The sequence below is a fragment of the Capricornis sumatraensis genome, chromosome 6 (genome assembly GCF_032405125.1).
Source record: "Capricornis sumatraensis isolate serow.1 chromosome 6, serow.2, whole genome shotgun sequence".
NCBI classification, from domain to species: Eukaryota; Metazoa; Chordata; class Mammalia; order Artiodactyla; family Bovidae; genus Capricornis; species Capricornis sumatraensis.
The window spans coordinates 104,376,256-104,390,269 of record NC_091074.1 but is presented as its reverse complement, the minus strand read 5'-3'; the positions used below and the strand labels follow the sequence as shown (position 1 = coordinate 104,390,269).

Here is a 14,014-nt window from a genome sequence, read left to right as displayed (position 1 = left end):
ATTTACTGTAATAAATTATGTAGTTGGACATATTTTGAACTCTATAGCTAGATTGTCTGATTTCCTGTCCTGGATTCACCAATTATTAGTTGTGTGACCTTGACCAATCTCTTTGCGCTTTACCCTACTAGCAGTACCTCAGAGAGATATTAGCATAGAATGAATATATAAATGTAAAGTGCACAGAATAGTATCCAAAACACATGTAACAATGCCGACTATTTTATGCTTATTTTTACATGTTTTCAGTTTACTATACTTTTTCTTTGTCCCACCTTTCCTACTTTCATTTGGATTGGTAAAGGTTTATAAATTATCTTTTGTTCTGCTTGTGTGGAAGTTTTAAATAATACTTCTATCCAGTAGGAATTAATGTCTGTAATATTTACTGTTTATTTTTCAGCAAATGTAACAGTATAAAATTTTCTAATAAAGACTAAATATATGCAGAATCTTTATACTCTTCCTTTACATGGGACTTAGTATACTTATTCCTTGAAAACATAACAAATCTCCTTCTCAACTTATTTTTAACATACTGTCTTCTTTTTGTAAACCAGACAAGAGCTAACAAATTTACTGAGATGTTTGATCCATTTCTGTGGCCACCATTATTCCATATATATCAACTCTTCCTTCTGGGTTCTTAAATAGAGTTTTAATGTACATCTGTAAAAAATAAACTTTCTTAGTCTTTGTACATATCCAAATGCGTTTATCTTGACCTCCCTCTTGAGTACTAGTTTTAAGTGTACATAACATTCTTACTTGAGAGTTATTTCTCCTCAACTTTTGGAAGATGTTACTCCATTATCTTCTGTACTCTATTGTTGCTGAGGTATATCTGCTTTTCTTCTGTGAGCAATCTATTGTCTCTGGTAACCTGTAAATTTTTTTGATTTGGGTATTATTGTTTCTTTAAGAAGCATCCAGATGTAGATTTATTATTTATCCTGCTTCAGTTCAGTTCAGTCACTCAGTCGTGTCTGACTCTTTGCCACCCCATGAACTGCAGCATGCCAGGCCTCCCTGTCCATCAACAACTCCCAGAGTCCACCCAAACCCATGTCCATCGAGTCAGTGATGCCATCCAACCATCTCATCCTCTGCCGTCCCCTTTTCCTCCTGCCCTCAATCTTTCCAGCATCATGGTCTTTTCCAATTAGTCAGCTCTTGGCATCAGGTGGCCAAACTATTGGAGTTTCAGCTTTATCATCAGTCCTTCCAAAGAACACCCAGGACTGATCTCCTTTAGGATGGATTGGTTGGATCTCCATGCAGTCCAAGGTGGTCATGTATGGATGTGAGAGCTGGACTATAAAGAAAGCTGAGCACAGAATTGATGCTTTTCAACTGTCGTAATGGAGAAGACTCTTGAGAGTCCCTTGGACTGCAAGGAAATCCAACCAGGAGATCAGCCCTGGGTGTTCACTGGAAGGACTGATGTTGAAGCTGAAACTCCAATACTTTGGCCACCTGATGCGAAGAGCTGACTCATTTGAAAAGACCCTAATGCTGAGAAAGATTGAGGGCAGGAAGAGAAGGGCACAACAGAGGATGAGATGGTTGGATGGCGTCACTGACTCGATGGACATGGGTTTGGGTGTACTCTGGGAGGTGGTGAGGGACAGGGAGGCCTGGCGTGCTGCGGTTCATGGAAACGCAAAGAGTTGGATACAACTGACCAACTGAACTGAACTGACTAGATGGACCTCTGTTGGCAAAGTAATGTCTCTGTTTTTTAATGTGCTGTCTAGGTTGGTCATAACTTTCCTTCCAAGGAGTAAGCGTCTTTTAATTTCATGGCTGCAGTCACCATCTGCAGTGATTTTGGAGCCCCCCAAAATAAAGTCTGACACTGTTTCCACTGTTTCCCCATCTATTTCCCATGAAGTGATGGGACCGGATGCCATGATCTTCGTTTTCTGAATGTTGAGCTTTAAGCCAACTTTTTCACTCTACTCTTTCACTTTCATTAAGTGCTTTTTAGTTCCTCTTTACTTTCTTCCATAAGGGTGGTGTCATCTGCATACGTGAGGTTATTGATATTTCTCTCAGCAATCTTGATTCCAGCTTGTGCTTCCTCCAGCCCAGCGTTTCTCATGATGTACTCTGCATATACGTTAAATAAGCAAGGTGACAATAGACAGCCTTAATGTACTCCTTTTTCTATTTTGAACCAGTTTATTGTTCCATGTCCAGTTATAACTATTTGATCCTGACCTGCATACAGATTTCTCAAGAGGCAGGTCAGGTGGTCTCGTAGTCCTATCTCTTTCAGAATTTTCCACAGTTTATTGTGATCCACACAGTCAAAGGATTTGGCATAGTCAATAAGGCAGAAATAGGTATTTTTCTGAAACTCTCTTGCTTTTTCCATGATCCAGTGGATGTTGGCAATTTGATCTCTGGTTCCTCTGCCTTTTCTAAAACCAGCTTGAACATCTGGAAGTGCATGGTTCATGTACTGCTGAAGCCTGGCTTGGAGAATTTTGAGCATTACTTTACTAGCATGTGAGATGAGTGCAATTGTGCGGTAGTTTGAGCATTCTTTGGCATTGCCTTTCTTTGGGATTGAAATGAAAACTGACCTTTTCCAGTCCCGTGGCCACTGCTGAGTTTTCCAAATTTGCTGGCATATTGAGTGCAGCACTTTCACAGCATCATCTTTCAGGATTTGAAATAGCTCAACTGGAATTCCATCACCTCCACTAGGTTTTGTTCGTAGTGATGCTTCCTAAGGCCCTCTTAACTTCACATTCCAGGATGTCTGGTTCTAGGTGAGTGATCACACCATTGTGATTATCTGGGTTGTGAGGATCTTTTTTGCACAGTTCCTCTGTGTATTCTTGCCACCTCTTCTTAATATCTTCTGCTTCTGTTAGGTCCATTTCTGTCCTTTATTAAGCCCGTCTTATCTCTAATTTTCTGGAAGAGATCTCTAGTCTTTCCCATTCTATTATTTTCCTCTATTTCTTTGTACTCAAGAATGAGGAAGGCTTTCTTTTCTCTCCTTCCTTTTCTTTGGAACTCTGCATTCAAATGGGTATATCTTTCCTTTTCTCCTTTGCTTTTCTCTTCCCTTCTTTTCACAGCTATTTGTAAACCCTCCTCAGACAGCCATTTTGCTTCTTTGCATTTCCTTTTCTTGGGGATGGTCTTGCTCCCTGTCTCCTGTACAATGTCACAGACCTCCGTCCATAGTTCATCAGGTACTCTGTCATTCAGATCTACTCCCTTAAATCTATTTGTCACTTCCACTCTATAATCATAAGGGATATGATTTAGGTCATACCTGAATGGTGTAGTGGTTTTCCCCACTTTCTTCAATTTATCCTGCTCATCTGTCTTTAATATAGAAATTCTTTTTAAATACTGCTTTTTCATTATTTACTCCATTCTCTTTTAGCTCAGCTATGTGTTTTAGATATATCCATCAGTAATATTTAGAGCAAAGGGAATATGACAAAGTGAGAATTACTCTGCCACATTAATCATGTCATTAGCATCGATTCTGCCCATAGTTTTCTAAACACTTCTATGAATCAACTGTTGAAAACCAAAGTTACAGCATGCTGACTAGTATTTTTTGAACCATCTCTTCCACTAAACTCCTCACAATCCCGCCACAGATAATACCGAAGCAAAAGACGTAATAGAGATATGGTTAACAAACTTTTCATAGACTGTGCTAGAATATAGTCTTTCTGAGGTTTTTATTGATTCCATACACCAATCCTGTCCCAAACTTCTAACATATAATGAATATATATATAGCATATATATATTTATAAGATAAAATTCTACCCATTGAACCTTGTGTATTCCACTGTGAATTGAGTGATCCCATCTATTCTATTGGCAAACTCTCCTATGCAATCTCCATAGGACAGAACTAAACTAGAGAACTAGAAGAAATTTATATCACCAATGAGTAGACAAATTAAAGCTTGTATCATTTAACAGCTGAATGCACATGCCTAACAACCATATCAAAAACTATTCATTTAAAGCATGCACAAAACTTTTCTTTCAGGTCACAGGACAGAGCTGCTGGACATTTTTATTTCTACTGCATAACTTTCAAAAACTGTATCTTTAGCTCATTAACAAGTAATTAGACTCCAGCTGTGCTTGCTTTGTCTCAGACAATTTGTATACTATTCCTTTTCGATATAACAGATAATGAAAAAAGGAGATTAAGTTATGATTTCAAATTTCATACTAAACATATAAAAGGCTTATTTTGATCTCAGCTTATCCAATTTGTCCAAGCTGATGCAAAAGGCTCCAAGTTTATCATTGCAATTAGGTCTGCCTTGATCAAATTCATGATTTCTGGTCCCAGATATCCTCTTGTTTCAACCTGTGATCTTGGGCGCTTTTCTCTTAGCATAAATTTTCTAAGTCATAGATTTTTTTGTTTTTCAATGTTTTAAATCAGTTTTTCAAGGTGCAATTTACACATAATGAAAAGTACCCATTTCAGATTTTGACAGATATATATACACCTGGGTTACCACTAAAATAATCAAGATATAAAACATTTCTACCACCCTGGTTCCCTAAAGCGCTCTGCTTCTGTGGCAGGCATACGGTCAATCCACCCTGGCCCCTGGTGATCAATGACCTTTTTATATTCTTGACTGCTTTTGCCTGCTTTTTGCCTGCTTTACAATCTCAAATAAATGCAGGTACATAGTACATATTCTGCCTATCTGACTTCTTCCACTTAACACAAGGTTTTGGAGATTCATCCACGTTACTGCATGTATCAGTAGTTGGTTCCTCTCTGTTGCTAAGCAGAATTCCATTGTTTGAACATACCATAACTTGTCTATTTGGTCACCAAAAGATGGGCATTTGGGTTGTTTTTATTTTTTGGCTACCATGAATAAAACTGCTATGAACTCTTTAAAATTTTAATGAAAATTTGTTTTCATTTCTATCAGAATACTACCTTATAGAGTCTCTTATATATTCAAACAACAAAATATGTCTTAAAAACAAAATTTATTTCACATAAGTAAAAAGCTGACTATTCATTATGAGGTAATCGTCTCTTAAAAAAAAAAAACAAATGAAGAACTGCCCCTTCAATATAGCGTATAAGAAATACGATTACCGTATAATATGCATTCAGTGTCCCCGCCCTTGATGGTTTGGAGATTAATTAAGGAGGCCTAAATATAGTCTAAATGTAAAATATGAAGGTATAAACAGAGTTGGAAATATGACATCATTTTTAGTAAAGCTAATGTTTTAAATGCATTCATTTAAAGAATTATTCAAATCTGTCTTTTTAGCTTCACAGCTGTAAGTACTCAAAAGAGAATGTGTTTTTTGAGAGCTAAAACTATGGAAGCATAGTTATCAATCTATGGAGCTGAGAGAGCCTATGAGTGGGGAGTCAACAATCAATACCACTTTTACTTCTTTTGAAGCTGTGACTGAAAATAACAGGGAACAACTTCATGGCTTTGATTCTCCAAAGGTGCTAGGTTGGATCAAGTCATCAATCCAGGGTCACCCTTACATCTTAAGGCAACACTACAGACTGTGTTTAAGAGGATTTGATATTAGTTTCCAGTAATGCTCAGGTCTCACTCAGCTTGATAGATTTATCAGGATTGATTTTACCTATAACTCAGAAAGGACAGATAAATCAGCTAAAGTACCCAAATACACCATAAGAGAGGTAAACAGAAAAGAAAAATCTATGGAAATTCAAAGGAAGAGGAGATTTATTTCCATTTAGAGGAACTGAGGAGCAACTTCTAAATGAAGGCAACTCAATACCCTCGCATAGCAGAATTGGGACATGGAATGATGTCTAATAACCTGGTACTACTAGTGATATACTTAAAATCTTGGACCAAAATCAAGTTTCAAAATGCTGAGGTCTAAATGCAATGTGGGATCTTGGATTAGATCCCAGAGCAGAAAAAGGACATTAGCAGAAAAACTGGTGAAGAACAGATAACATTTAGTTAACTGTAATGCACCAAGACTGGTTTCATAGTTTTGACAAAAGTACCATGGTAACAATATGTTAACATTAAGGTAAACTGGGTAACTGTATCCAGAAACTCATTATATTATCTTTTCTGTGAATCTAAAATTATCACAAAATTAGCTGTCTATTTTTTTAAAAATAGGGGAAAAAAAGGCAGGGAGAATAAAGCATGCTGACAAGGACGACTGAGGAGGCCTGTAGATCTGCAAAGTGCCTTAAAAGAGTCAAAGGATAAAACAAAACACTGAGGGTAAAATCTTGTATGTTTACTGTTACCAGAAGATTGCCCAATTACCCCTCTAGTTCTCAAACAGCACAATCAAACGATAATAATAATTCCACTTCTGGGAATCTATTCACAGAAACAATCCCTAGTAAAACTTTCACTTAATGTACAAAGATGCTCACGGAATTTTTTAGTAATAAAAAATGGAAACAATCTGAATATAAAAATAGTTCACTATTATTAGACCCTTCTCCATATTCCTCCCAAGTCTATCTAACAAACTTCTCTATACTTTATGCCACATTTCCTTGTCATTAATTCTAGATAGAGTTGATCTGTATCTCAACTATACATGACACCTATTTAAATCATGTTCTGCCAATAGAGTACTTTAATATCTGTTTCACGGTCTAGACTATGAGATTCTTGAGAGCAGAAACTAAGTTATATTTACATCAGAATCCTTGGCACATAGCAGTTAGCAAATAAATTCTTCAGAAATAAAATGTTAAATTATATAGCAGTCACACTTGGATAAGCCTTGTCCCACAGAGGACAAATCCAGTTTTTTTGAAGATCTATACAGTAAGCAGAAGCTGCATATAACAGAAGGTCTAAGGAACCCACAACTAGCCCTGGGGTAGTAAATTTTCTATCAGTGGACACAGAGGTAGCTGTAATATTCTGACAATGTCAATAAACAGAAGGGCTCTTTTCACAGAGGGAGTATTAACAATATGACTGAGATTGTGGTGACAGTGTATTGTATGCGGGTTGGAATATAGGCTCTAAAGTGATATGGCCCAAGTCTGAGTCTTAGCTCTGCCTTAATTTCCTCATCCATAAAATGAGGCTGACAGTAAACCTCCCTTATAAATTTGTGGTGAGGGTTAAATGAGATGATGCATATAAAAGCTTGGCATAGTGCCTAGAACACAGTAAATATTCAATAGAAGTTAAATTTTGTTATTACCATTATTATTGCCTCTTAAACTTCTGGCCTTCACTTACATTAGTTGATTCAGATGTGAAGGAAAGAAATAATCCAGAGGAATCTGGGCATCTATAAGAACTGTAAAGCTGTGGAATGAAACTTTCACAGCTGGAGGCAAGGTTAATATATTTATTCATCACCTTTTATCACTGGTGATTGGAACTTGGAGAATAAAAATAAATATTAAAAATCTAGACAATATTTAAGAAGAGAATTTAGATTTTAGGTGAAAGTACAGGCTTAGACTAAGAACTAAAGATGGAAGAAATATGAGACCTGGGAAAAAAATGCTTACCCAGAGTAACTAATACAAGTTAACACTGGTTGAAAGTCCTATGCTTTTACCAGTGCAACATGAGTAGTAATAGTAAAAGAATAATAATATGGTAATTACAGTTGCAGCTGTGGCTAATACTTATACAGTACTTCCTATATGCCAGGTACTGTTCTAAATGCATTACTACACATATTAACTCATTTAACCTATTAACTCTTGGACTGAAGCATGTGGGCTTAAGAATCCAACAGGTCTTAAGTTAAATCTTGGCCCTATCACTAATGGCCAGAGAACCTTCAGCAAGTTACTTCACTTTTCTGAGCTTTAGATTCCTCATATCTAACTGGAAGTGAGAATATCTAACCCACAGGGAACATGTGAGGATGATCTGAGAGTAAATCATAAAACACCTATCATTGTGCCTGATATATAGGTAGATACCCTGGTAGCTATAACTTTATCATTTGCTATCAATATTGTAATCATAATTCAATCTTATGACCAAAACATCATTCTGAAGGCATGCAGAACAAAGTTTTAAAAGGGGGAACCTTTTGCTTCCTTCCTGAGTTCCTCTTCAACTTCATACAAAACTGTGAAAGTGAAAGTGTTAATTGCTCAGTCACATCTGACTTTTTATAACCCCATGGATTGTAGCCCGCCAGGCTCCCCTGTCCATGGAATTCTCTAGGCAAGAATATTGGAGTGGGTAGCCATTCTCTTCTTCAGGGGATCTTCCCAACCCAGGTCTCCTGTATTGCAGGCAGATTCTTAACCCTCTGAACCATTAAAAAACGGTAAGTATTCTACTATCATTAAGTTTTTTCTCAGAATAAACTACACATGAATAAAAAGTAGATTATAAAAAGACCCTTAGACTAGCTTTAAAGATTTTTCCCTCTAGGAATAGTAGTGGTGATAATTCTACAGTTTCTTACAGTAAATAGTGCTGAAAAGAATGAAAATGGCATACGGCTGAGGGAATCTTCCAAAGAAACTACTCTTCACAACCATCCCCTGTTCTTTTCTCTGCCTTTTAAGGTCGCAGTAACATGATAGAAAATCTGGGACTCAAACCATCTGTCCAGGCAGTTCTATCACTGTTCATTTCTCTCATTAAATAATCAGAACAATTCACACTTCCCAAACAGTGCTACCATAAAGAGCAGTTAAAGCAGAATGAAAGAAGCTTTTTCTAGCCAGAGATGTAGTGGTTAGAAATGCACAGTTCTTTTGAGGTTTGACATGGGATCATGCCAGTGGGAACAAAGAAATCCAAGCTTTAGAAGAAAAATTAAGAATAACAGGATTATAATACAAGCTCCAGAAACAAAAGGTGACATTCTCATGAGGTCTCTAAGAACAGATGTGGCAGTTTAATATGGAGATAACTATACAGGTTTCTGATTTATAAATTTCTTATAAGACTAAGAAGAAGAATAGTTTTCTTTACTACTACTGAGAGTATTAATAATAGCAACTAATAACTTCTTAGCACGCAAGATATGTTTAATTCTCTTCAAAACCCTTTTTGTGGATTAACTCAGCTCTTAAAACCATTCTATGTAGCAATTTCTATTATTATTCTCATTTGACATTTGAGGAAATTCAGGACCAGGGAGGTTAAATAACTAGCTGGTAAAATGGAGAGCTGGGATTCAAAAGCAAACAGACTGGCTCCATGCCTTTAATTTCTATGGTATATTATCTCACAGTTTTTTTTTTTTTTTTAAGTCTGGAAATTATACATTAAGTTTGGCATCTGTATTATATTTTAATAAACAAACTAGCTAAATGTCAAAAAAACACCTCCGTATTCACCTAGCCACAGTGAGAGTGTCAACTACATATTTATTAACTTACTAAGTATTTCTGTCTTATAATCAGAGCTTACTTAGCATGAAGGCATTTGTTGTCATGAAGCAAAATAATATTTTATAATATATAGGCTCCAGGAACACACTCCAGGATCATGTCAATTTGGGGATACTTTATGACTTCGAGAAAAAAGGTTTGGATTATTCTCAAATCTCCAGAACAAGGTTAATACATGGAGACTCCTTGCCTTCAAATAAAGATTCAAATAAAGTATGTAATGTCTATGTATCCAGGAGAAACCAGTCTGAGTTTGGAATTATTCTTCTGTGCTACAGAACATTCTCCAATGTGCCCAGTGGCTCAAGTTTATTCAGTGATAGAAGCCCTAATCTCAGCTAGTTGGTGAGGTAAATCTATGCTCCTGGTCATAAGAACCAGTAAGAATGACATAAGAACCATAAGAATGACAGCAGTCACACTAGCAATCATAATATTAACAACATTAAATAATTATAACAAAGGTAACCACCACTTACTGATAGTAAGGGCTAAGTATCACTCTAAGTGCTTCATACTGCCAGGTGTATTAGGGAGGCAGTAGGGGGTAGTGATCAAAAGTATGAACTCCAGAGACAGGCTGCTGCCTGACTTATTTGCTGTGATGTTGAACAAACGACTTAAATTCTCAGTGCCTCCCAGACTATCTATGGTTGTTACGAGGATTAGATGAGTTAACACATGAAAAATGTTCCCATCAGTGCCTGACCCACAGTAGTATGAGGAGATTAATGTTCAAAAAAGCTAAAGGCTACAATTAGTTAGGGTGAAGCTGACATTTTCCAGGTCTGCCTGACTCCGGAGCCCACATTCTTTGGGTTCAGGTTCACATTCATTCTCTCTCTCTCAGAACTGTCAACAAGCGAACTGCATCATAAAGGGTATATACACAGTTACTCTACATTTTTGTCTCTTAATAATCAAGGAGTTTGACTACAGTAGCATTAAAAAAAAATGCTCAAAATGCCAGTCTAATATATTGTAGTCCATCAATTAATTCAGAATTGAGATACTTTCCCCCTACAATTTTCTATCTGAACCAGGTGTCTTAAAAAAGATTATAATTAGCAGTGCTTTCCTTTCTTGTTAGCACATACAATAATGGTACATCTTACAATGCATATCACCTTACATTTGAGGAAACGTGGTAGCTGTTAACTACCGTATTATCCTTTAAATGTATTCTTTAAAGTATCCTTTAAAGAATGGGCCTCAGTCTATGCTAAAGGCACATTCCAGAGCTTGCCCAGCATTCATGACCTCAGTTCCAGCCAATCCCAATCTCCTCACTTAAACTTCACTTCACCTTAACTATCTCCTTCTTACTGATCCTTACCCATTCTCATTAAATTATCAAGTTCCAACAGCTCTAACAGCCAATTGGTTTTTTGGCTCAGAATCTGGGCCTAATTTTCTGTTCCTTATTTTGGCTTTCCCTTTCTGATGACTCAAGGACTTCCAATCACAATGACTTTTTGGAGTGACAAACCCAGGGGCACTTCCTCAGTCCTGATAGGTATCCTCACTTCTCAAGTGTAACTGGGAAACTCTTTGGGAAGCTGAGAAGTATCAGCTAAACAGTGGAGCCTTGATGGTCATTCCCCATCCCACCCCATTTTCAGTTACTTCCTTACTTCTACCTTCTGCAGTTATTTCTAAAGCCCCCTTTGTAAGAACTTATCTGATTCATACTTAAACTTTTTTCCTGTTTTGGCCTGAGTGCCTCCATTCCACATATGGTCAGTCTCTTCATAGAAGAAAAAAATGTCAAGTTTTACATCATCTTTTCCTTGGAAAGACAATTCCAAGCTGTCTTCTACCTAGGGAGAAGATGAAAACCTTTACAGACTGAAACAAAGGAATTAACATTTTTTTAAATCAAAAGAAAAAAAGATTCTTATGTTTTATATAGAGAGAATATAGGTCTTAACTGTTTTTCAAGCTGGAGCATCTCTGAAAGTAGCACACAATCATTAGATTTCTTTCTTAAATGTACATAAAATAATGTTGCTTTTTACAACTGAAGACAACTCAGAATAAATGATTTATAGTAGTTAAAGGATCACTCTGCAAAACATCCTGTTCCAGAGCTCCTTTCTCACTAAAAAAGAAAAGTAATCAAATAAAAATTATTCCCTTTTATAACCAAGTAAAACTATCAAGAAGTCATTATAATCAATAACTAAGTACTTATGTAAAGGTAGTATAGAAACCCATATATCACTGCATTATATATATGAAAAAAGAAGAAATAAAAGTACAAAGGATTCTGAGAGCATTTCCCTAAGAAACTTATCCTACAAACTTATCCTCCAAGTTCCCATTGGACTTGGTATACTTGTCTGTTGTAGCACTAACCACTTAATTGTTTACGCATTTGTTTTCTCTCAGTTAGACAGTGGGCTCCTCAAGGATAAGGACTGTACTTTATTCACCTTTGCCATCCATGCAGAGCACAGTGCCAGGCAGAGACTGGGTGTTAAGGAAATGTTAAGTCATTTGCTGAATGATTAGAGTTCTATTGCTTTGACTTTGACCTCAAGAAGATACTTTATTAAATTTTTAAATAAACTAGAATGATTATGATGAGGGAAGTAATTTTCCACAAACAGAACATACTCCTTGCTTTCCAGGACAACACTTCCCTGGGAACAAGCACATTAAGAGTAAGGTGATTGCCAGGGATCATAGGCTTAGGCTATATGAATTAAATTATCTAAAAGGAGATTTCATCTAAGCCACAATGACCTGTGAGAAAATTGCTATGACCTAGGACATGTGAAATAAATAAGAAACCCAAGTAATGTTTGAAATGATTCTGTATTTTGAGTCCTTAGCAATAACTGGAATGTTTTGAGGTGATAATAATATGATGTCTATGTGAACAAAAAAATAAATGACACTTCAGGTAGGGTAGGTGGGATTCTTACTTATTATATTAATTAATTATTATGTTATGTTGTTCCCTAATGTAATGGCAATAAATTCTTCTTTAAGAGTCCAAGATCCTTTTCACTTTCTTGTGGTCAATAAAAAGCCAGATTTTCTAGTTTTCCTTAAATAGTGCAGAAGTCACAAGTGGTAATAATTTTCTGCTGAACTCATTCTGGCCAATACTGAATGATAAAATGCTATATGAAATATCTCTGAGTTGCTTAATATAAACTTTACTTTTGAAACATGTTACTAATGAAGTGAAGCATTTTTATTACTGACCTTCCCAAATTTGTGTTTGAGTGGGAGTCCTGCATCTTGAAATGCTGAAATAATATCAGATTTGTAATCCTGTATAAAAATTCCTAGGTCAACATCTTTACTATATGGAATAATGCTGCATTGCCGATACCATCCTAAAAAAAAAGAAAAAAAAAAGGAATAAGAAAACTTTTTTAAAAACTTAAGTTTGGAAATAATTAGTAATTATTAGAATGGACAGTCTTTGTACAATGTATTTTGTTTTACAGGATTAGATTTAGTGTGCTTTATCAGAATTTTATAATTAGATCCCAACTTAATATTTATGATCATAGGAGCCAATTGTTGAAGAGTATTTCTTTTATTCCGTCCTTCCTTCACTTGCTCTGAACACTCAGCCACCTCAAGACTTTTCATGATGTACTTTAATTTCTGAATAAATTATTAGCTTTAATAACATTAACTGAGCCATTCATTTAAAACACTGTTACTTCTTAAAATGTTTACTCATAAATCTATGATGAAGGTTGCGTTTAAGATATGCTAAAAACATAATTTAATTCTTTTGCTTAATTAATATTCCTTTCCTAAGCAGTAATTTGTAGAACTTAATAACTCTGAATGTGTGATGGGCCATATAAAAAAAGAGAGCAGTATCAACCTCAATTTTCACATATCATCCAAAGATATGTCTACATATTTACTATGTATCTATCTATAAGTTAGGTGTTATTATACTTTTAAAAGGAAAACACTTTATACCTTAATATTACTAAGGGCACTGGGTTTTCCCTTAATATCCTGCTACTCCTTCCATTCAAAGTATTCAAAAAGTAAACAAATGTCTACAATTACCTTTGGGAAATACTGCTTGGAATTCTAAACTTTAATTTCAGTTTTAACACAGATCTTTAGAAGCCAAGCACAGGAGGATCTCACATCCAGTTTAAGAAAAATCTATAATCCACATCTATCAAAAAGTCACAAATTATTAAAAATGAAAATTATTAAAATAGAAAAATATGGAAGGCACTTTAAATATCACCTAATCCAACTTCTCTCATTTTATAAATGCTCTTATGGGGCTAAGAACTCAAAAGATATCATGAGAAATGATTACGAAGAATTTTGGTAACAGTCCACAAAACAATCTTGCTTCAAAAAGTTAAACCTTAGAGCATATACCACATAAACGAGATGTACTCTTTTTTGTGCAAGGCAAGGGGCGGAGGTGGCTTACTCTAGCTGTAAACTCCTTGACAGGAAGAATCATGTAAATTTTCCACAAAGCTTAAATGACAAGATAACAATATATCCCTGTTTATACCTGTTATACCATAATTACTAACAGCACTCCTTTCATTCTAAAAATGTCTCAAATTAAATAAATTATACGGTAACCCTCTAAAAGCAGAAGCAGAATTAACTTTT

General features: G+C 35.7%; 1 protein-coding gene across 1 annotated transcript in view; it reads right to left on the bottom strand.

Moving 5' to 3' along the window:
* Positions 1 to 14,014, bottom strand: part of FKTN (fukutin) — a 37,086-nt gene that overhangs the window by 8,665 nt on the left and 14,407 nt on the right. The window contains exons 7-8 of the mRNA XM_068974036.1: positions 12,605 to 12,738; positions 11,081 to 11,208 (exon numbers count right to left, since the gene is read on the bottom strand). Of these exons, the coding sequence (XP_068830137.1) occupies positions 11,081 to 11,208; positions 12,605 to 12,738 (262 nt within the window). The remainder of the gene's footprint in view (positions 1 to 11,080; positions 11,209 to 12,604; positions 12,739 to 14,014) is intronic.